The sequence below is a fragment of the Moschus berezovskii genome, chromosome 18, assembly GCF_049115385.1.
Source record: "Moschus berezovskii isolate FMDL1 chromosome 18, NW_MosBer_1.0, whole genome shotgun sequence".
NCBI lineage: Eukaryota > Metazoa > Chordata > Mammalia > Artiodactyla > Moschidae > Moschus > Moschus berezovskii.
The window spans coordinates 68617588-68640183 of NC_142477.1; the positions used below are offsets into that span (position 1 = coordinate 68617588).

Here is a 22596-nt window from a genome sequence, read left to right on the forward strand (position 1 = left end):
GTAAAGTTGAATCAAGTGGAAGAGATGTGAGGTATTCCTGGATCGTGTGAGTCCCCACTGTGGGTTGATTCATCTTCACATTTTCCTTTCAGTTTTCCTGCTAGGTACCCTAACATCTGATGGTTTGGATATCTTGGTTACTTTTTTTTTCCCTCATGGGTCACCTGTAGATACAGTTCTCTGGACTAAGCCTCTTTGGATATTAGTTCTCAAACTTTACATAAGCATCATCCAGGTAGTAAAAAATGCACATTGCTGTGCTCCTGCTCCCAGAGACTCTGTGCAGGGAAGTCTGGAGTGAGGCCTGGGCCTGCGCCCTGTGATACAGATGTGCTGCTGCACACACCATCTCTGATGTTCATGACCAGCCAGTGATGGGAGCTGTGTGGCCGTGAGCCCCTCTTTGTGGCCTCTGCAAGGTGCTGGGTTCTGGCCGCCCCTTCTCCCTGAGGTCAGACTCCTGAACAGTCCGAGTCAGCCTGAGTGATAGCCACCTCTACACTGTGCTTTCTTCCAGAAACCTATTTGAGAAACCTGGAAGAGAAACTGACCCAGAATAAGCTCATCTTGAAAGAGGAGTTGAGAACCCTGCTTCATTTGTGTGCATCCCGGGACGACGTGGAGCTGGCTAAACATGTCATTTACAGGTGAGGCACTTCCTTAGAATACTGCCAGCCTTTTCTCTTCCCACTGTCACCCTTTCCTGAGCAATCGCATACACCTGGAAGATTTCAGCTATCACCTCTACACTGGCGACTCCCAAGTCTCTTGTCCAGGTGCCTGCCCTGAGCACCACATGTTTAAATTCATTCATTTAACAAAAACTTATTAGGTTCCTACTACATGCCAGGTGCTGAAGATGGGAAAACAGATAATTCACGCCCCAGGAGATCACCAGCCTCACTACTCACTCAGTCCCTCACATGTTCTCTAGTCTTCATGTTGAGTGCATACAGACCTCTTCTTGCTATGTTTGTTCTCATACTGACCAGTCTTTATCTCCCCTGATCTCATCTGCTCTCCTGTGTCCACTTCCTGGTGTCTGCATCCCAGCCTTCCTCTCTCTGTTCCCATTACCCGTGTGTTAGTTCAGGCCTCACTTCTCTCACTTGGACACTTCAGTGGACTCCTGACTAGCCTCGCTACTTCGGGCTTATGTCTCTTTACTGTCTCTGAGCCCTCATCAGACTTTCTCATGTCAGAAGGAACTCATGTGTAATCACAGTCTGCTCTTAGGAAACCCAGCAAAGGTGTCTCCTGGGAGCAGGATGTCACCAAACCAACAGGCTTTATTTCTAAAAATGATTCATTGCTTCTTTTCACCATTCTTTAAAGATACATTTCTATACATGGACCTGCACTTGTACTGTGCAGAGAAAAATACGAGTTACTCGTATATAGAATACTGGAAGAATATACACCCTAAGTTAACCATGGTTCTTTGGAATTTTTTTTATTTAAATGTGTACTTTTCTGATTTCTCAAACTTGTCTATTAGAGACATGAATTACACAAATTTCCTTTAAAATTTGAAAAACACAAGAAATATATTACACATTCTGCAGTTTTGATTGTCTCCTGCTGCATAACCAACCACACAGAACTTAATGACTTAAAATGACAACTTATTATTTCTCACAATTCAGAGAATCAGGAACTGAGGCTGGCCTCAGCTGGGCAGTTCTTAGCAGTATTGGCTGAAGTCACCTGTGCACTGCAGTCAGATGTTGTGGGCTGAGCTGGGAGGTCCAAGGAGGCTTCATTGGCACTTCTGATGCATAAGTGTCCCTACGCAGCCCCCCACCCCCCCGGTAGTAACTCAAGTCCAGCCAGAGAGGCCCTAGCACACAGCTGCAGGCCCGCAGAGCTGCCCAGCACTGGCACATATTTTCGTTCCATATTTCGTTCTCCTGTTCAGGGCAAGTTAGCCACCCCTGATTCATGGGGAAAGGGAAACGATTCTACCTGTGGATGGATGGAGCAGTGTGCATGAGGAGTTGATGGCAGTCATCCTTGGGGCCTAACACATCCAAGAAAAACCACTGCTAATATTTTGATATGTTTTCCCACCAATTTTTTTTTTCATGCAAAGATTTTACAGTTTTGGTAGGGTTTATTTTACACAGTTGTGGCTATTACCGTGTATATAACATGATATTTTGTTTTCTAGTTGGCATTGTAGCGTAAATGTTTTTGCTTGTTAACACTCTAGAAATCATATTTTCATGACTATACACTATTCCATTATAGGTTAGGTATTTTAATTAACTGTGCCCCTACTGTTGAATGTTTAAATCATTTCTGAAATAAAATAGTGCTATGATGAGCAAACTCTATGTGTAAAACTTTCTTTTGGGGACCAGAGGACGTGAACCTTTTAAAGCTTGTCAATACAGACTGCCAGATTATTTTCCAAAAGGGATTATGCTAATTCATAGTCACACTGTATCTGCAAACCTGAATCTGCTATTTCAGTTTCATAAAGTTGACTCATCTGAGACCCTCTGGCTCCTTTTACTCTCAGCTTTCTTTTTACCAGCCAAAGCTATCAGATGTTTACAAGAGCAACAAAATAGGATAACATGCTAAACACTCGTTGCACTCTTATTTTTGTCATAACGTGTGACTCATAATCCCTTTATTGACGCTAGTAACTCTGTCCAGTTGCTGTCCTTCCCCTCTGTCTGTGGACAGCTGGACGAGTTGGGGGTAGGGGCGGTCCATGACCTCACCAACCTGTTTTCTTTCTTTCTGAGACAGGCTTCCCCTCGTTGGGGAAGAGGAGCAATGAGCTGGAACATAACCTCTTTATTGAGCCAAAAACAAGGAGCAACTGAATCTCCTGGTTTTGACCACATGCTGTTTGGTTTATAGGGGATTTTAGATCCTCGAACTTGAATATCTCCTGTCAAGAGGAGGTGACATATTACCTCTGTGACTTTCTAGCACTTTCATTAGTGTGAATGTCATTTAAGTTGGGAAAATTTTCATTTCAGTTTTGTTGTTAATCTGATACACATCTCTCTTGAGACTATTGACTGCAATACATTGATTATTTAAAGATATTTTCTTCAGCATGCCTTACATCTTATAAGAGGTAATGTACGTGGAAGACTTACTGTGTGCCAGGCACATCATCTCATTTGATCCTCACAAAAACTCTTTGAGTCCTTTTCTTATCTCCATTTTACAGATGAGGAAATTGAGGTACAATGTGGTTGCTCATGGTGACACAGTAGGTAGAACAGCTGGGATGTTATTTTGGAATCAAGAGTCTAAAAGTCCTTAATCACTAACTATACTGCCTTTTAATATTTATTTCTTCTTTCCTCTAGCTTATTGAGGTTCAGATGACTTATATAAATTATACATTTTTAAGGTATACAACTTGATGTTTTAATGTGCATTGTATGCTTAGTCGCTCAGTTGTGTCAGGCTCTTTGTGACCCTGTAGATTGTAGCTCATCAGGCTCCTCTGTCCATGGGATTTTCCAGGTGAGAATACTGGAGTGGGTTGCCACTTCCTCCTGCAGGGGATCTTCCTGACCCAGGGATTGAACCCACATTTCTTGTGTCTCCTGCATTGCAGGTGGATTCTTTACCTGCTAAGCCATTGGGGAAGCCCCTGATGTTTTGCTATGATAAGTTAATTCATAACAACTGTAAATGAAACAATGAGTATTTTTATAACTTTATAATAGAGTCGGACACGACTGAGCGACTGAACTGAACTGAACTGATAATTGGGTTATGAAATGTATCTTTAAAGGTACACTCATCATTCTCTTTGGTAGTATATATGTTTAGAATGGACTATCCATAATGCTGTTATGACTTTCCTCAGTGATTTCATCAGAAGGTTAAAAAATGTTCTGTTTGTTAAAATCAGAGCTTTTCCCATGGTATCTGGGATTCAGTCACATAATGAATGAATCTTCCTAAAATCTGATTTACATGTAATCATGAGTTACTTGTTTTGTCACCAGATTGTCTTCCTGGTGTCTAAAGCAGAAAGAGTTGGTTATTGAAAGGAGAGATATGTGAGCAGTTTTCAGTTCTGCAGTTCTAACTGGCAGACTGGCTACTTGTAGAAATCCCAAGACACATACATATAAAATATCACTGTCTTTGAAATTAGCCATCTTCTAAAACTGAAATTTTTAAAGCTGCGTTTAATTTGTTTGGCTAGGTGATTATGGTTCACATATACCTTTCCCTGAGCCAAGAAAAAAGGAGAGATAGGTCTCGATTTAAAAATGCATCTACTGGTTGTTGCCGTCCTATATGGGGTAAAGCCAGACGTGAGGGGGATGGAGTGTCACCCCAGTCCTTTCCTTGTTCCGCTCCAGGAGCACAGAAAGAGACGGTGCCATCCTGATGGGCTTACAGATGCAAGACCCCTGCTAGTCCCTGACATACGCTCACACTCAGTCCTAGCAGGTTGCTGGTAAATTTGAGAGGAGGATTACAATCTGTGTTTTACTTCTTTTAACTTGGGACTCTAATGAACCTTGTTTGTTTATTTAAATGCCTAATATACTTCTGCTTTCCAGGATTTTCTGATCATCTTTAATTCTGCGCTTTCCCCTCCAGACTGTGAGAGGACTGCACTCTTTGCTGTGTCCCCAGCACCTAGCAGAGTGCATGCCACCGTTTGTCTGTCCTTTTCCCCAGTCCCACCATTTGGCTCACTGAATTATTTTGATTACCAGGTACCATGCAGAGAACAGGAACATCACTTTGGGAGAGTACAAGTTTGGACCGCTTTTCATGAGGTTGTGCTATGAGCTGGATCTTGAGGACTCTGCAGTGGAGCTCATCAAAGACCAGGTTACTGTCTCCCAGTGGCTTTCCCTGCCACCGTGATTTCCTTGTGCTGAGGAGGGGGTGTTTTCAGTGATGTTAGGAAGGGCAGCTCCTCTATACACATTATTCCTGGGTTAGAGTTTCAGAGAAAGGCTGCTAGGTTGAGGGAACGAGCTCTGCCCTGCGTTTTTAAGGTGTCCTTGGAGGCACTGCCTATGGAGAGGGGTAGGTTCCTTCGTACAGAGGTAAGAACAGGTGCGAAAGAGGTGCAGGCACGGATTACAAGGTATCTACCTACCTTGGATGTATGTCCACCGGGGACTGACATCCTCTCCTTTGAGGAGCATTCCATTGGAACAGTTTGAGGTGGCTGCCTTTTCCATTCTTCACCTGTGCTTCTCTCCTGTTTTTGTATTTTTACTTCTGGCTGAAGGCTATGAAGACAAGTGGTTTTCTGTTTTCAGAATTTCTGCTTTCACATAATCTGATTTTCTTTTCCTAAAAGCAAAAGTAACAATAATTATTTTTGTAATTATGTAATGAATATTTACCCTGTCCTCATTATTGTGCTTAAGCAGTCTACATATTTCATTTCTTTTCCACAATTACCCTGACCAGGTAGGTAGTAGTATTATTTCTATTTTATAGGAACTCAGAGACATTATAAATCCATCCATGGTCAGAAACATTTATTAAATTAGGGGACTAGGGCTGGCCTCCCGGGACATTTTAATAATTATAGGTTGTCCTTTTGCCTCTTACTTTTTTTCATATAAAGTTTCTATCCATGGAGGAACTGTTATCTCTCAGCTTGTCCCTATTTAAAGGGCCACAGGTGTTAAAAAGATGACCATAATATATTACTAAGCTGAGAAGAGGTGTCTTCAGAATGGTATGGATTAGTCTAGACCTATTTTTTCCTAAAAGGATAAATATACATACCATGTTTATATTATAGCATATATGTTTTAAAAATCTAGAAGGATATACGTTAAACTACTGCTTTCGGGGGAAGAATTAGATGAAATCCTCACTTTTTACTTTATATATTTTCATATTATTTGACTATTTTATAATAAGCATATGTTACTGTTGTTATTAAAATTAAAGCAAAGTTTCACTGTAATAAATCAGAGCCATGAGTATAACAATGAAACAGAAAATGCAAGTAAAGTGTTTTTTTTTAACCTACTTCCTGCTGCTGCTAAACCTCTTCAGTCATGTCCGACTCTATGCGACCCCATAGACAGCAGCCCACTAGGCTCCTCCGTCCCTGGGATTCTCCAGACAAGAACACTGGAGTGGGTTGCCATTTCCTTCTCCAGTGTGTGAAAGTGAAAAGTGAAAGTGAAGTCGCTCAGTCGTGTCTGACTCTTAGCGACCCCATGGACTGCAGCCTACCAGGCTCCTCCGTCCATGGGATTTTCTAGGCACGAGAAGTGGAGTGGGGTGCCGTTGCCTTCTCCGTAACCTACCTGATTATGAAGCATTCATGTATGAGTTTAAGTTTTCTAGAGCAGTAGAATTAACTGAATCTGAGTCACGTGCCATAAAGCCTAATCCTGCTTCTGCCTGCCTTGTCATGTTCCCTGCACAGAACCCTGCAGTGCTACCAGGGAGGTAGCCACGACCCACAGGTACCCATGTACATGGAGCCCTTGGACTGTGGCTAGTTCAGACATACATGTGCTGCAGTATAAAGCACATGATGGATTTTAAATACCTGACATAAAAAGGAGAATGGAAAGTATCTCATTACTAATGCTTTATATTGATTACATGTTGCAGTTTTGGATTTAGTGGGTTAAGTAACATATTATTAAAGCTGATTTCATATCTTTCTCTTTGCTTTTTTCAATGAAAGTACTTGAAAATTTAGAGTCACGTACCTGGCTCACACTTGAGACTTGCTTTCTCTCTATGGACAGGGCTGCTCTGGTGGCTTCCCACCCCACTTAGCATAGAACTCAGAGCCCTGACCGTGCCCTCCGGAGCCCTTCGTGGTATTTCAGGTCCTGCCACTCTCCGCCTTGCTCACTCCACTCTGGACCTTCTGTTCTTTCTCAGACATGTCAGGCCCGTGGCCTCAGACTGGAATGCTCTATATAACATCAGTTCATTGAGGTCTCCTTGTCTCAGGGAGCCTTCCCTGACCACGTCTCCTCATCTTTTCCGTCCTTTACCCTGTTCCATTGTTCTTCATGGCCTCTACTGATAACCTGAAATTTTATTTTTAACTTTTTGCTTGCTTTATTCACTTGCTCATTGTCTCCTCTGCTGGGATGTGAGCCCCCATAGATAATAAGCCCTAGTGGCGTTTAGCGCAGGCTCTCTGTCTTGTTCATCATTTCTTTAGTCTCAGTGCCTGGAACAGGGTCTGGCTAATTGGTTCTCAAAAAATAACAGACTGGCACAAGACATTTAATGGTGTATTTGAATAGCATGTGTCATATTATCAAGGCATTAAAAATGTTGAGAACCACTGTTTCAGTGAATTATTTCAAAAAGTAAATAATCAACTCTTTACTGTTTGCCAAAAGAGGATCATAGTTGTGTAAGCGTGTCCTGCCTCTGTCCTCAAGTGCACTTCCAGCTGCCATTCCACGTTAATATGCTGCCACCCAGGTTCCAGGACCATCCCCACCAGGGTGAATCGGCCTGGTTCTTTTCCTCTAAGTTTGGCAGAGCCACACTGCATAAAGACGTTCTTCACTGCCTTGCTGAAACCTGGAGATCTCTTGCCATTTCACTTGCCTCTTGTTCACTGTGTCCACTGCCAAAGGCATGGTGCCAAAAGAGTGGGCAGTATTTAACCTTTTTGCTAAATGATTGAAGTTTGTACAAAAGCAAGTCCTAGACAGAGAAGATGCAGTGTAAATATTCGCTTAATAATTTTAACCAAACTGTATTGTTTTTCTTCATTAGCATTTACAAGGTTTCTTCTCAGACTCCACATCATTCAATATTTTGATGGATATGTTATTTATCAAAGGCAAATATAAAAGTGAGTATGACAATTTGTGTTTGCTGAAAAATTCTGTCTTTGCAGGTAAAGCAATTAGGAAAAACAATGGGCCATGTGAAAATGACCCTCGTATTCCTGACGAGTGGCTGAATTATGGAGACCCCATCCTTTAAATGTGACTATCGTGCTGCATCACATGTCATGACTTACACACCCCGGTTTTTACTTTGCTGCAGTGAAAATAGGTTTAAAATATTAGTTCTTCCTGTGTAATTTGATAATTTATTTTACCATTTAGTTAACTATTAAATGACTTTGAAAGTTTTTCTTGTGCTGAAGCATACTTTTCAATACATGGGGCTAAACAGATTGAACTCTGGGAATCAAAGTAGGACTCTGAACTTACCTGAATGCACTGAACACTGGCGGTCCACTCCTGGCCCTTGGCAGGTGCATTGGAAGTACTGATTGAGATGAAAAGCCAAGATCTGAAGTTCAGCAAAGACACCTATGTCCTTGCGTTTGCCATCTGCTACAAACTGGTAAGACTGCCTTCCCTAAACTGTTAGAGCATTTTGGGTTGTGTTTGACAGAGGTTTTAATTTTTTTTTTCCTCTACAGATAAAATTCAGTTCTTCTGAAGTCTGTTTTCCATCTGGTGCAGATATTTCCATTTTAAATATGTTCATTTTTAGAAAACCCAAGTTAGCCATGCCAGACAGTCCTATCATGGGAAAAGCAATTTTATCATCTTTCAGTCTTCTCTGGCATTTGTGTAGATAATGAGAGCAAGCAGCAGTATGCTGGGTTCAAACTCTGCTGGAGAGTCATTCCTTTTGCTCACACTGGGCGTCAGCAAACCAGTCGTGTCTGTGGCCCTCTGCCCTGGAAGCCTTGCATCCTTCAGGGCTGAACTCAAGGGCTGCTTCGTCCTCGTCTGTGAATTCTGTGATCACTGAGTTGGAAGTGGTGTCTCGCTCTTGTGGTGTCCCTTGATTGTGCTCCATTTGTAGTCACAGACATGGCACTCACAACACTGCCTGCACTAAGCAGACGCACGTTTCATCCCCCCATAGAGGGTAAACTCCTGGAAGCACCGTTACATGCCAGCACTTAACAGTGTCTGGCTCACAGCTGATCTTTAATAAATGTATGTGACATTAACATAAATTCTTTGATAATAGAGAGCATGACATAGATCTCATCGCTATATCAGGATTGTTTCTGGCACATAGACTATTTCTTTATTCCTTATTGAATGTATAGATGGTAACTGAAATACTACAGTGACCCAGGTTCCATGCATTATTGTACACATTCTTGCCATTTTAACAAAACCTCCTTATACTGAAAAGGAAGCAACACTAAGCAAGGTAGAATATGGTTATTGAAAAATTTCCCTTAAAAGTAAAGCAGTATCAACTTTCCAAAGCAAGAGGGGCAGCTGGTTACAGGGAAAAGAAACCAACCTGGAAATTGAACATTGTGAACTCTAGTCTCAACTTTAGCAAGAACTGGTTTTGAAATTACTTACCTCATTTGTGAAATGAAGTGTTTAGATTCAGGAGTCAGCAAGCTTTTTCTTTCAAAGGCCAGACAGTTAATATTTGAGACTTTGGAGCTCTGCCACTTATGGTCCCTGTCACATCATCATCTTTAGTTTTACAAACCTTTTAAAAAAACGTAAGAGCCAGTCTTAGCCATAGGCTGGCTTTGGCCCCAGGGTCATAGTTTGCTGACTGCCAGACTGTTAGATGATCCTTTCCAACTCGACCATTTTATGATCTGAATCAGAGGCCAGTGCATCACACACTCGAGCATCACTTCCTCAGCACTGTGACACCCAGTTTCCTGACCTTCTTTGAGATGCCTCCCTGAGTATATACTGAAGTGGAGAGAATTTAACTCTACTGCTTATGGAGGGCCAGAGAACTTTTCCAAGAATAACTCATTTCACTCCGTGGAGAGATGAGTTGAAACACTGGTCAGCCATTACAGATTGCAAGTCAATTCTGGGAGCTGTCCTCTCTCTTTAAATTCATGTGTTCCTTTAGGATTTGAGTTGTGAATCACGTCACGACAGACACACACATAGGTACAGAGCTGATGCTACTGTTGTAAACCTCACCCACCCACAACACAAAGGAAGGGAATTCTTTTTCACCACTGCTGTCTGCTAGTTTGTGTATCACTTGTGTTGTTAGGTTGTTTGGGTTCTGTTTTCATGGGATTCTTTCATGATTTACATTCAAAAAAGTTTTCATGTTTTCAAACATTTGACTTAAGATGGATATTTTTGGATTGGAAACCTCCTCAGGAAAAGTTCTGTGCGTTGCTGAGCTTTACTCTGTCATCTAATGTGGTTGAAGCAGGCTGACTCTTTACACTTGCATGCTATGGTACCTATGTCTGAAAACCAGCCTGCCTGGATGAAAAGTAATCCGAATGTTTGCTGGTAGAGCTGCCCCAAATCAGAGAAACTGACAAAGAGCTAAAAATGGAGTTCATTTAGATTTGAACTGCTAGTGTATAGCTAACTGAGCCTGTTTACAAATAGTAAATGGAGCTCGATATGGAGCTCAGTCTTTTAAGTGGCTTCAGATAGGCTCCAGAAAGTTCTTGCAAAAGGAAATCTGGAACACTGAGCACCATTAATCAACTTACTAAACTTAAAGGTTTGTGACATTTATTTATTGAGCAATCCTGTCTTCCCCAGAATAGCCCTGAATCTTTTCAAATCTGTACCACATTAAGAGAAGAAGCCCTAATCAAAGGAGAAATCCTCTCCAGGAGAGCATCCTGTTTTGCAGTGGCATTAGCTCTGAACCAGGTGAGGCTGTGGGGTACACATAAATGAACTGGGGGTGGGCAAGCTTGGCTGCTCTCAGGTGTTCCGGCTTTTATTTCTTTATCCCTCTGACTTTCATAGAAAAAAGTCCCCGTAAGGAGACCTGTGCCGTTGGTGCCATGGCAACCTGCATCCATACCTCTGCCTCCAGAGAGTGTTTTCATTTACAGCTGAGGGCCTAACATGCACTGCCGTTTACACGGGACTCGGGGGAATCCTGTGGCAAATCAATGAGGGAGCTGCATTTGGAGAAATTTCTCAAGTAATTAAAGTTTAAATTTCAGACGATTCATTTGCTATGTAATGTGCTCAGAGAACAGTTTTAAATCTAAGGCTCTCCATAGTGTGTTTTCTAATAAATTCTCCAGGGGAACTATTCCTTGAGTTCCTCGTATTTAAAGTTATTTGTCTTTTTGTTTTGTTTTTTTGTTTTACCTGAACTACAGTTTTGCCAGATATAAAATTGTGAAGTGATATTTCCTTTCTTGGAGGTTTTCTTTGGCATTGTTCTCTCTTCTAGAGTGGAATGTTGCCATGGAGAAATCTGAGGCCTGCCTGCTTTTTTTTTCCACTTCTGAGTCATCTGATCTTGTTTATTTTTCTCATTTCTGACCTTTATATCCATGGAAACATGTTTTCGTTGGGATTTCTTCATCTGTTGGTTCTTTTTCTTGCTGTAATCCTTTCTTTCCCCCTCATATTGTCTATAGTTTATCACATGCTGGTTCTTTTTCCATTATTCATCATTGAAGAACATATGTTTCTCTTAGACCAGACATCTGTAGAAGACTCATGTCAGAAGAAACCTGAGCCATGCTGCCATGGTCTTGGGTAGCAGGAATTTTCTTTATGTATGGAGTTTTCTACAAATACATATAGGCTTTGTTTCTCCCTGGCCTATGGGAAGAGGCATGGAGGTGATTCTGAATCTTCCCTACTGCTGCTATAAGTGACATACCGTTTCCTGCAAATATGGGTGATCTGTGTAAATTCTTTTCTTTTACTTTCTTTTTTTAAATTAATCTATTTTTTACTGAAGGATAATTGCTTTACAGAATTTTGCTGTTTTCTGTCAGACATCAACATGAATCAGCCACAGGTATACATATATCCCCTCCCTTTTGAAGCTTCCTCCCATCTCCCGCCCCATCCCACCCCTCTAGGTTAATACAGAGCCCCTGTTTGAGTTTCCTGAGCCATACAGCAAATTCCCATTGGCCATCTATTTTACATATGGTAATATGAGTTTCCATGTTACTCTTTGCATACATCTCACCCTCTCCTCCCCTCTCCCCATGTCCATAAGTCTATTCTCTATGTCTGTTTGTCCATTGCTGCCTTGTAAGTAAATTCTTCAGGACCATTTTTCTAGATTCCGTATGAATGTGTTAGACTATGGTACTTATCTTTCTCTTTCTGACTCACTTCATTCTATATAATAGGTTCTAGGTTCATTCACCTCATTAGAACTGACGCAAATGGGTTCCTTCTTATGACTGAGTGATATTCCATTGTGTATCTATACAATTTCTTTATCCATTCATCTGTTGATGGACATCTAGGTTGCTTCCATGTTCTAGCTATTGTAAATAGTGCTGCAGTGAACATTGGGGTACATGTGTCTTTTTCTATTTTGGTTTCCTCAGAGTATATGCCTAGGAGTGGGATTGCTGGGTCATACGGTGGTTTTATTCCTAGTTTTTTAAGGAATCTCCATACCGTCTTCCATAGTGGCTGTATCAATTTATATTCCCACCAACAGTGCAAGAATGTTCCCTTTTCTCCACACCCTCTCCAGCATTTATTGTTTGTAGACTTTTTGATGAGGGCCATTCTGACCGGTGTGAAGTGATATCTCATTGTAATTTTGATTTGCATTTCTCTAATAATGAGCGATGTTGAGCATCTTTTCATGTGTTTATTAGCCATCTGTATGTCTTTTTTGGAGAAAGTCTGTTTAAGTCTTTTTCCCACTTTTTGATTGGGTTGTTTTTCTGGTATTGAGTTGTATGAGCTGCTTGTATATTTTGGAAATTAATCCTTTGTCAGTTGTTTTATTTGCTATTATTTTCTCCCATTCTGAGGGTTGTCTTTTCACCTTGCTTATAGTTACCTTTGCCATGCAAAAGCTTTTAAGTTTAATCAGGTCCCACTGGTTTACTTGTTTTTATTTCTAGGAGGTGGGTCATGAGGATCTTGCTTTGATTTATGTCATTGAGTATCCTGCCTGTGTTTTCCTCTATGAGTTTTTATAGTTTCTGGTCTTACATTTAGGTCTTTAATCCATTTTGAGTTTATCTTTGTGTATGGTGTTAGGTCATTCTTTTACATGTAGCTGTCTGGTTTTCCTAGCACCATTTATTGAAGAGGCTGTCTTTACCCCATTGTATATTCTTGCCTCCTTTGTCAAAAATAAGGTACCCACAGGTGCATGGGTTTATTTTCTGGGTTTTCTATCTTATTCCACTGATCTGTGTAAATTCTTAATTAGCCTCACATCTGCCATCAAAAGGATTCAAAGATCTCGTTACTAGCCCTAAACTCTCCGACCACCATTGTAAAGAGAAAGTGAGTACTTCAGGCTGTGCCCTCACTTTTGAGGACAACCCTGCACTTCTTCCGAGACATGCAGCCATGTCCTCCTCACACTGCTCCGTCCAGAGCTCACTCAAGCTCCATCTTCAAGTTTTTGGCAATGCAAACCTCTTCTTTGGTTTGAGGTTTCTGCTATGTTCTAATTAGGCCAAAAATGGGTTGGCATTTCTGTTTCTCAAACTTGCTTTTTTTTTTTTTGAGACCTCATTCCAATGAGAGAGGGGACATGCCAACCTTATGCCTCCATCCTAAAAACTGGAACTCAGGCAGGTTGTTAAAACATAAAGAAATATGCCACAGTAGGAAACATTTTACAGAATGTTCATTTTTGATTACTAGAAAACATTCGTTTCTCTGTGGACTTCAAAACCCTGGGGCACCATGGATAGGACTGTCTTGACACCTTTAAACCATCTTTATTACAGCAGAGTAATGTTTATATGATTTGAGGATCTGACTTGTTTTTCTTCCTTCTAGAACCAGGTGGCAAAAGCTATATCCATTTTTTCTCAAATCATGAACCCAGAAAGCATAATCTGCACTAATCTAAATGTAAGTAACTTCTTTATGGTTAAAGTAAGGCTTGAAATGTAATAAAAGGGATGTTTTTTCTCTACGTACAACAAATGACTTTTGATCTCCAAGGTCTTTATTCATTCTATTCATTTTTCAATCACTGTGTGAAAGTTATAGTAGAGCCCTGGGAGAGGAGTCAACACGAGCTTCCAGTTGTTTAGAAATAGGTGGGAAATGCAGACATGCTCATCAGAAGAGGTGGCTAAATGCTTCAGGTGTAACAGCACTACAGAAGGCTGTCGATTTAGAGACAGGGTTGGGCTCTGCAGTCGCTTCACTGAGACTAATAAAAGCCTGCACGCTGACTACCTCCTATCCATGGTACCCGACTCATGGAGCCAGTATACCCACAGTGCGTAAAGTGTCTAATCTGGTAAACACTCAATAAATGCTTGCTATTCTCATTCTTACTTTGCCAACCTGCCGTGGCCTGTCTACCCAGTAAGTCATCCTCACCTTCTTAGGGCAATGAAAAGACTAAGAGACTCTCCTGTCATTAAAGACACACACAGCACGCACTCAGCCAGGCCCTGTTGAGGCCCTGCTTATATGCTGACTACATTTGTGTTGTGGAGAGTTGAAAAGAAAGCCCCTAGAACTTACAGTCTCCTGAAACATCAAGGGACCAAGATGAGGAAAACATTGTCAGAAGAACAGAAATGTGTGAACACAAATATGCCATGAGCTGGGATAGCAGGTCCTAGCCAGAGTGGTATTCCAGGCTGGGGAGGGAAGGGCCAGCCAGCATGAGCTAAAGCCTGGGGAGGAGAGAGATGCTGAGTAGCGATCAGAAGCAGGATGGCTGTGGGCTGGAGGGATGGAGGGGAAAGGGCATCTCTGTTGGGAGATTAATTCTGCTGAGGGTTCTAGTTTGCAGGTTAGTTTGTTAGTTCTCCTACTAGCTCTGATTCCTTAGTCAAAGGTACTTAACCTCTATGGACCCCATTTTTCCTTTTGTCCAAAATAACACTAGTAATAATACCTTCTTTCATTATGAGAATTGAATAAATAATGCATATAGAGTAATTAGCACAGCACAGTTAGTGCCTGGCATGTAATCAGTGTTCAGTGATGTTTGCTAATACTAGTAGTATTTGTTTAAAATGAAATATGTTAAATAAAAAGGATTATTTATTTGTAACGAATCCTAGGACCTATGGATAGGAATTGGGCAGAACTCGAAGCTTTCATGCTTTTAGTTCTGCTCATAATTACCCTCAAATGTCACTGCCAGGCCCGTGCCCAGATGACTTTCAAGAAAAAGACTAGATAAGCCTTTATGGTAAACTTTGGGTAACAAGTTCCAGCAAGAAGTCTGAGATAAGAAGACCGTATATCTGACCTCATATTTACTTTTCAGAATGCTTACACAGAAGGGAAAGATGAACCTAGGGAACCAGAAAGATGGAGACAGTGATAGCAGAGAACCTGCCTGGAAAAGAGAGAAAGAAGTGGTTTAGAAGGGAAGAGACTAAATATGAGAAAAATGCCCGAACAGAGATCTTGTGGTTGGCAAAGGGCATGAGCCCTGAGCAGCGATGAGTGTCAACACTCAGTTAAGAGCTCAGCTATAAAACCCGGTAATGGATCTGATATAAACGGATGAACATCATAAGAAAGGGAGAAAGAGGTCCCAGAAGTGAGTTCACAAGGCATCAATGGTGAAGTAGAAGAAACGGCAGAAAAAGGCAAGGAAGGAGTAGCACCAGGGTGTCAAAACCCGAGTGCTGACAGCCCAACATGCTGTCACCTGCAGGCAGGCCCTGGCCCCAGACGGCACCGGAGCAGAAACTGCGGACCAGCCTGTGAAGCTCTCAGCTGAAGCAGATCTGGGAGTCCAAGATGGCAAAGGTCCAGAGTCTGAAATCCCAGGTCATTTGAGCCAACAAGCCCAACAGACTAAGAAGCCAGATCTTTCAGCAGACATATATGTGATTTTTTTTTTTCTTCTCTGCTTACTACCAGATGTGAATGGCTCTGGGTCTCTAAGTACAAACCTACTTCTGAGAGAGAGTGCCTGCTCTCAGATGCACTCATCTCATGACTGGAGAGCCTCAGAACTGCTGGGACCCCGAGTGGTTCACTGCATCAGGTGGGAGAGAAACCCAGCGGAGTGTGAGAGAGAAGGTTTACTTGGATCGTTAGTAGCTTTTCCTAGAGTTGAAGTTAGTGTGGGGATATCATTAAGAGTTGGTGAGAAATGGAAGGGAGTGAGCTTGGCAGAATTTTTGTTTATTTTAGCTAAGGTACCATGCTAGGTACTTATATCTATTGCTTTACTTTATAGAACATTGTTAGAACAGTATTTCTCCATATTATACATGTGGAAAGTGAAGATTTACAGGGTAAGGACGTTACCTACGTTCTTCTTGCAGCTAATTAAACAAATCTGTTTGACTAAAAAGTGTAGGGTTTCCCCATCACTCCAGACCTACAGAGATTAGCACTCTGTGCCTTTTGTCTAGAATTGGAGCTAACTGCTCCTCCTGCATAAGGAAGGGAACACAGGACTGGATTTTAAGAAATGAATCTGCGGTTGGTACACATATTCCATGGCCTTGAATTTACATTCCTCATCTGTTCAATCCTTGGCTTGCTCTCACAGTTGTTATAAGACTCTAGTAATGATTTTTTTCCCCCAAATGAGAAAGGCGTGGTAGAAATAAAACATGAGTCTGCCAAGAGCTAAAGTGTCCATCTCAGTCGGAACAGAAATCCAGAGCATGGTACGGAGTGCGATCGTCAGCCAGGGCAGCACAGCAGCTCCTCCTGGGGGAACTAGGGGGCAGGGGAGACAGCCAATAAATGTGCCAAGAAACCTTGAATTGATCTTGAATATGAATTATCCCCTCCATGAACTGGGTCATGGTATTATCTGCTGTCCAGAAACTTAAAGAGAGTCTTCTTGTTTAAAAATTCTCAGGCAATTCTTCCAAATGTCCTTTGTAAATTTCTATTTCAATATAAGCCTGCTTCCTCTTCTTGGGGATGGTGAAAAAGAGATGGTTGCCATTCTCATGTTTAGAAATCTTTCAGATTTTGGGTCTCTGCTATTAGAGCGGGTCTTTAAAAAATAATTTATTGAGCCCTAGCTTTTCCAAGGCTGAGTCATCTACTTAGAATCCTTAAGGGCAATTTGTTAATTATTCAGAAATGGAAACCTGACAAGCAGGCTGAATAGAGGGTCTGTTCAGTCAGTATCAGCAGAAATAAATGAAGTTGTTTTTTTTCCCTGATCTTTAAAAATTCATGCCTTAGACTAAAATCTTTTCTTGCTGCCAGTTGGAATTTGAATTTACCTAATTTTTCCTCTTCAACCTAATTTTCTTTTCATTGAAATTGCTCCTGCTGCTGCTACAGCCCAGAGGACCTAGTTTCCCATTTCCCAGCTCATGCTCGTTTCACATGGAACTGATGGAACACGTGATCTCACCGAGGCACATGCTTGCTAACCCTGACCTTCCGTCTGAATTTAAACTCATTGATCCCAAAAGAACCGTAGCCCCGCTCTGGAGCATTGGTGCTCAGTGTCAGAGGACTGCTTTTCACTTCCAAATATGTCTGAAAGTATCAGAGGCCAACAAAGGGGAGTTTTCCACCAATTTTATTTGAATTCTAATCATTTCTGTAGAAATCTACACCCATTTTGGAACTGAATTACTCTGCAGGGGAATTTCCAAGGGGTCAGTTTTACTGCTTTTATCATTTATCTAACACAAGCAGAGACATTACTTTGCCAACAAAGGTCCGTCTAGTCAAGGCTATGGTTTTTCCCGTGGTCATGTATGGATGTGAGAGTTGGACTGTGAAGAAAGCTGATCGCCGAAGAATTGATTCTTTTGAACTGTGGTGTTGGAGAAGACTCTTGAGAGTCCCTTGTACTGCAAGGAGATCCAACCAGTCCATTCTAAAGGAGATCAATCCTGGGTGTTCATTGGAAGGACTGATGCTAAAGCTGAAACTGCAATACTTTGGCCACCTCATGCGACGAGTTGACTCACTGGAAAAGACTCTGATGCTAGGAAAGGTTGGGGGCGGGAGGAGAAGGGGACGACTGAGAATGAGATGGCTGGATGGCATCACCGACTCTGTGGACATGAGTTTGAGTGAACTCCGGGAGTTGGTGATGGACAGGGAGGCCTGGCGTGCTGTGATTCATGGGGTCGCGGAGAGTCGGACGCGACTGAGCGACTGAACTGAACACAAGTGAATGTTTCAGTGTTTGTTTCTCTACTCACGAAGGCCACCCTAAAGTCCTAGCTCAGATGGGAAGTTTCCTAGGCTGCCCAAGTAGGAAAGGAGGCAGGACTTACTATAATGTCTTATAAAACCCTTTGTGGCATCATCTCACTTAATATGTTTAAGAATCACATTTGATTGGAAGCAAGGCAGGCTCTAAAGATAACATAAGATGCTATCCTTTTCTTCCAAGTAGAAAACCAGAGGTGGTCGCTGTAGGTCTGGTATGACATTCCATAATGTCATCAGGGACCTGGCCTCTTTCTGTATTTCGACATCACTGTCCTAAGCACATGACTCCCGTCCATTCCATCTACTCCAGCAAGAAGCAGGAGGATGCAGGAGGACAGAGAAGTTGGTCCCTTACTGTAAAGCAGTTATCCTAGTGCCTTCCCAAATGTCTCACCAACAACTCAGACTAACATGCTACCAGCAAGAGCTTCCTCCCATGGCCACATCGAGTTGCACACAAACCTGAGAAATACAGTTTTTGAGTTCTATACATGACGGCATCAGTTATCCAAGAAAAAAATGAAAATGGATACTGGTTAGAAAATTAGCAATCTCTACCACACTGTAGTGTTCTACTTCAAATGTAGCAAACTTGAAAAGAAAAAAGAAATGCAGATTTCTGCATGTTCAAGACCTCTGTTCCCTTTTTGGTCAAAGGTGTCCAGTGACTTGTTAACATTTCTTGAGGCCTCAAAATCAGAGGGGCAGAAACTGTTCTTTGAGTAGTTTTGCTTAATCAAAATTCCCCCTGCTCCTTGCTAATTCAGTTTTCCTAGCCTTTTGTTTGAAATCTGTAAGATGAAAGCAAAGCACTGCCCCCTGATTTAGCTTTTCTAATTGTACCCTGAGACTTCAGTTTGAGACAAGCTCCGAGCTTTAAATTTTCTCTTTGCCTTTCATCAGTAACCGCCTCATCTAGGTTGCCCTTCAATACAGTTGAAGGTACTGAACCTCATTCTTGAAATCCCTATTGAATCAGAGAGAGCTGCTGGAGGCAAGAGAGAAGCTGGGAAAGAAGAGCTGAAATCTTCCAGATGCGTATCACTGATAAGTTTCTAGCATGAGCTCCAGGAGGTTTACCCTTGCAAATTGCTTGGGGACCTACACTCCCTTTCTCATTTCTTATTGAGGGTTTGCTCGGTGCCAAGCACTGCAGATGTAGCATCAACAAGACAGACTTGTTCTTGCCTTTGACATGACAGACCACTGCTAACCAAATTGGGATTGGTTTTTATTAACAAAACTGTTTAAGAACTATTGACTTGAAGATTTTACTCCACTTCCAAGCTAATAAGTCCACCTGCCACAGTTTCCAGGATGCTGATACAGAACACGAGACACCAAGAGATGAAGGATGGTTTACTACTTACAGCAAGAGCAGCGGCCAGAGGATGAGCATTTTTGCATCAGTTTCTTGAGCCCAGTTCCCACAGAGCAACATGAAGAGGTCCATACGTCTCTTGCACAGACAGGGGTTTATAGTTTAAGAGAGGAACCATGAACTTGGAAAACTCAAATCTCTTAAAATGGGCAGTAAGTATACCTGCCCTCAGCTTTGCATTAAACACTGTCTTCCCACGCTGCTGGTTGTACAGAGATCCTTGAAAATACAGTCTGGACTAAAGGCATTCAGTGCTTCCACTTGACTTTGAGAAACCCATGGAGTGTTCGTTCCTGACAAAGAATTCTGCCTCTGTTCTGAACACTAAACTTAGATCAGGTCCTTTGGAGTTAGGCTACTTGGGGTCTTCATTCTGTTCCATAGAACCAAAGATAACTCATCCTGATTGTATGCTCAGCAAGCATACAATATTATAAAATGGATTAGTAAGAAAATTTAGCTAGTTTTGTATAAAAATGGAACATCTCTTCCAGAAAATCTCTTTTCTAAAGATAGAGAGCTTTAAAATTGTTTATACCTTTTTATAATTTCACTTATGGGAGTCAAGTCTAAGAAAGTTATAATTTTTTTAAATATCTGAACATTTTTGATAAAGATGGTATTGCTCTATTTGATGCGTTATTTATATGATGGATTGCTATGCATTGGTTAACATTAGTTGGTGAAGTCTGAATTATTCTCATTTTTTTTAAACTTTATTCTTCAAATTATACCAATGAACATTGGTAATGGGGTGCAGCGGAAATGCGTTCTTCTTTTCCGGTATGTTAATTGTATATGATGGAAAGCAGTTAGTGATATCATTTTGAAAGCCAAGTACAGTACCCAGTTTGATAACTATAATGTAAATAGGAGGGCCTCATTAAGACTTTAATCAGCTTCTACTTTATACTTGAACAATCTCTATGCTTGCAATTTCCTAACCAAAAAAATGAAAAAGGTAAAGGTATCTTTTGCCCCAGAGCCAGTCTTATGAGATTGTCATATTCTCTGACTCCAGAGGAAATAGGAGGAAGAAACTAATAGTAACGTTTATTGAGGCCCTCCTGTGTGTTGATGTTTAATGTTCACAATAACACAAAATGTGAGCTGTAAAGCTATTTTCCTCATTTACAAAAAAAAGATATTGAAAGACAGATCGAACACCTGGCAAGAGTCACTGAGCTATAACTGCCAGTGCCAGGGTTCTGACCCAAGTGTGTCAGACTCCAGGATCCCTGTTCTCTCCATTTCTACCTTGTGACAAGTTCTGAAGCTGTGGTGTTTTTATTAGCTATTGGAAAACATGTTTTTTGGCTGGTGGGCATTCATTCAAAGCACTTTAGAACCTGTGCACACAAATGATTTGGAAATAGCATGAAAAGCATAGGTTTCATGCTGCTGCTGCTAACTTGCTTCAGTCGTGTCCGACTCTGCGCGACCCCATGGACGGCAGCCCACGAGGCTCCGCCATCCCTGGGAGTCTCCAGGCAAGCACGCAGGGGTGGGGTGCCGTTTCCTCCTCTCACAGGGCGCACTTCTCCGTGCTGGTTACGGGCTCAGTTTCCTTTCTCTTGTTTCTTCTTTTTATTCAGATTATGATCCATATCCAGTCAAATATGTTGAAAACTCTAATAGACATATTAAAGGATGCCACAGAGGGAAATCTGTCGAGATTTGTGAAAAGACATGTGTTCTCAGAAGAAGTGGTAAGTCTGCGGTTTCTGCAGGAATCACGTGAAGGTGCAGGAACACTCTTTCAGAGGTCCACTTGGTGCCTTAATCCTGTAGGCCACCTCCTTACCGAGCCTGGCCCGTCTGGCCACTTCTGTTGTTCCTGCTGTAAGACTTCTACGTGTGAGTGCAAAGACTCTTCCCCTCTAACACGACATGTCCTCTGAAGTTCTAGGAAAACTTGTTTCTTCTGCATTGCTCCTTTCCCCACTCTGTTTTCATGGGCGTCAGCTCTTTTCTTGGTTTTCTTTTTCCTTTCTCCTCAAGCGTCCGATTCCTTCTCCCTACTCCTGCTCTCAGTTGATGACCTTGCTTTCTGTCGCGCAGAGGCAACAGAAGCAATCAGGAGAACCGCTGCCACACTGACACCTCCTTGCCCCTCTCCCGCTCCACTCGGTCTTCCCTCCTGAAGCCATGGTGACTGCAGGCCCTGCTCCAGAGCCTGGGAGCCCAGCCCCTCTGACCCCGCCCAGGGCATGAGCCCAGAAGTGGTGTCACCTTCTTCTGAGCATCATCTCTATTGCTCGCCTTCGCTGTGAATCATCCCACAGGCAAACAGTAGGCTCTAGTATCTCTCATCCTCAAAAAAAAAAAAAAAAACTCCCCTACTTAAACAAGTGAAAAGACATGGCAGGTGTTTAGATAGGAAGAGACAGCCTCATAAAGTCAGCCCTTCCCAAGTTAACGTGATAATGTAACATTCCAATAAAAATACAATTAGGTTTTTTCTGTAGTTAAGGTTTAGTAGAAAGAGCAAACTAGCAAGAATAGCTGGGAAGACTCTGAAAGAAGAGGTGCTAGACCTGCCAGATATGAAACCATAGTAAAGCTCTAAGCTCCTGAACAAACCAACTGATGGAACCATATAACTGTTTTGCAAGATTATAAAATTAAATTAAAAACAATTTCTAAACATTGAGAGCAAAATGAAACAAATGGCATACTTTTGTTTTAAAGTGTGGCTTAAGTGCAGAAAGAGGAATTATTGTAAGTCATTTCAAACTAGTAGTTTGTACATTGCTAGTCATATATAAACTAAAAGGGGGAAAGAGACGGTAAAGAAATCGTAAATTATTGGCAGTGCTCACTTTGTTGCTAATGATGCTGGCAATGTCATTTTGACTAATCCAGGGGCCTGTTGGTTGGTCCTCCCCCTGTTTTTCTCCCTCTTCCCCAGCCGTGTGCACCTGGGTCCTGGCTGGGTCCCAGCTGGCACCTGAGACGCAGGCTGGCAGCAGAGCAGTGGCAGCCGCCTCCCCTCTGCCCCACGCCGGCCGGCCCAGCCCCGTCCCCGCCCTCACCCCCAGCTGAAGGCTGGCAGAGCAAGCCTGTGGAGAAGCTAGCTGGTCGTGATTAAATGCAGAGATCTGTTTGAGACCTTCACTCTTCATAGGTTGTGACTTACCTGAGCCTTTCTGGAATATGTTTAGAAAAGCAGGG

General features: G+C 42.0%; 1 protein-coding gene across 2 annotated transcripts in view; it reads left to right on the plus strand.

Annotated features, from left to right (window-relative positions):
* The window catches only part of PTCD2 (pentatricopeptide repeat domain 2), a 30074-nt gene that overhangs the window by 4497 nt on the left and 2981 nt on the right, over positions 1–22596 (plus strand). The window contains exons 3-9 of one of the 2 annotated variants that reach the window (XM_055421885.2): positions 518–647; positions 4713–4830; positions 7732–7810; positions 8222–8313; positions 10488–10601; positions 13692–13766; positions 21018–21131. In XM_055421885.2, the coding sequence (XP_055277860.1) occupies positions 518–647; positions 4713–4830; positions 7732–7810; positions 8222–8313; positions 10488–10601; positions 13692–13766; positions 21018–21131 (722 nt within the window). Of the gene's footprint in view, positions 1–517; positions 648–4712; positions 4831–4867; positions 7811–8139; positions 8314–10487; positions 10602–13691; positions 13767–21017; positions 21132–22596 lie in introns of those variants that run through there. The other variant, XM_088827748.1, reaches the window with a different exon arrangement.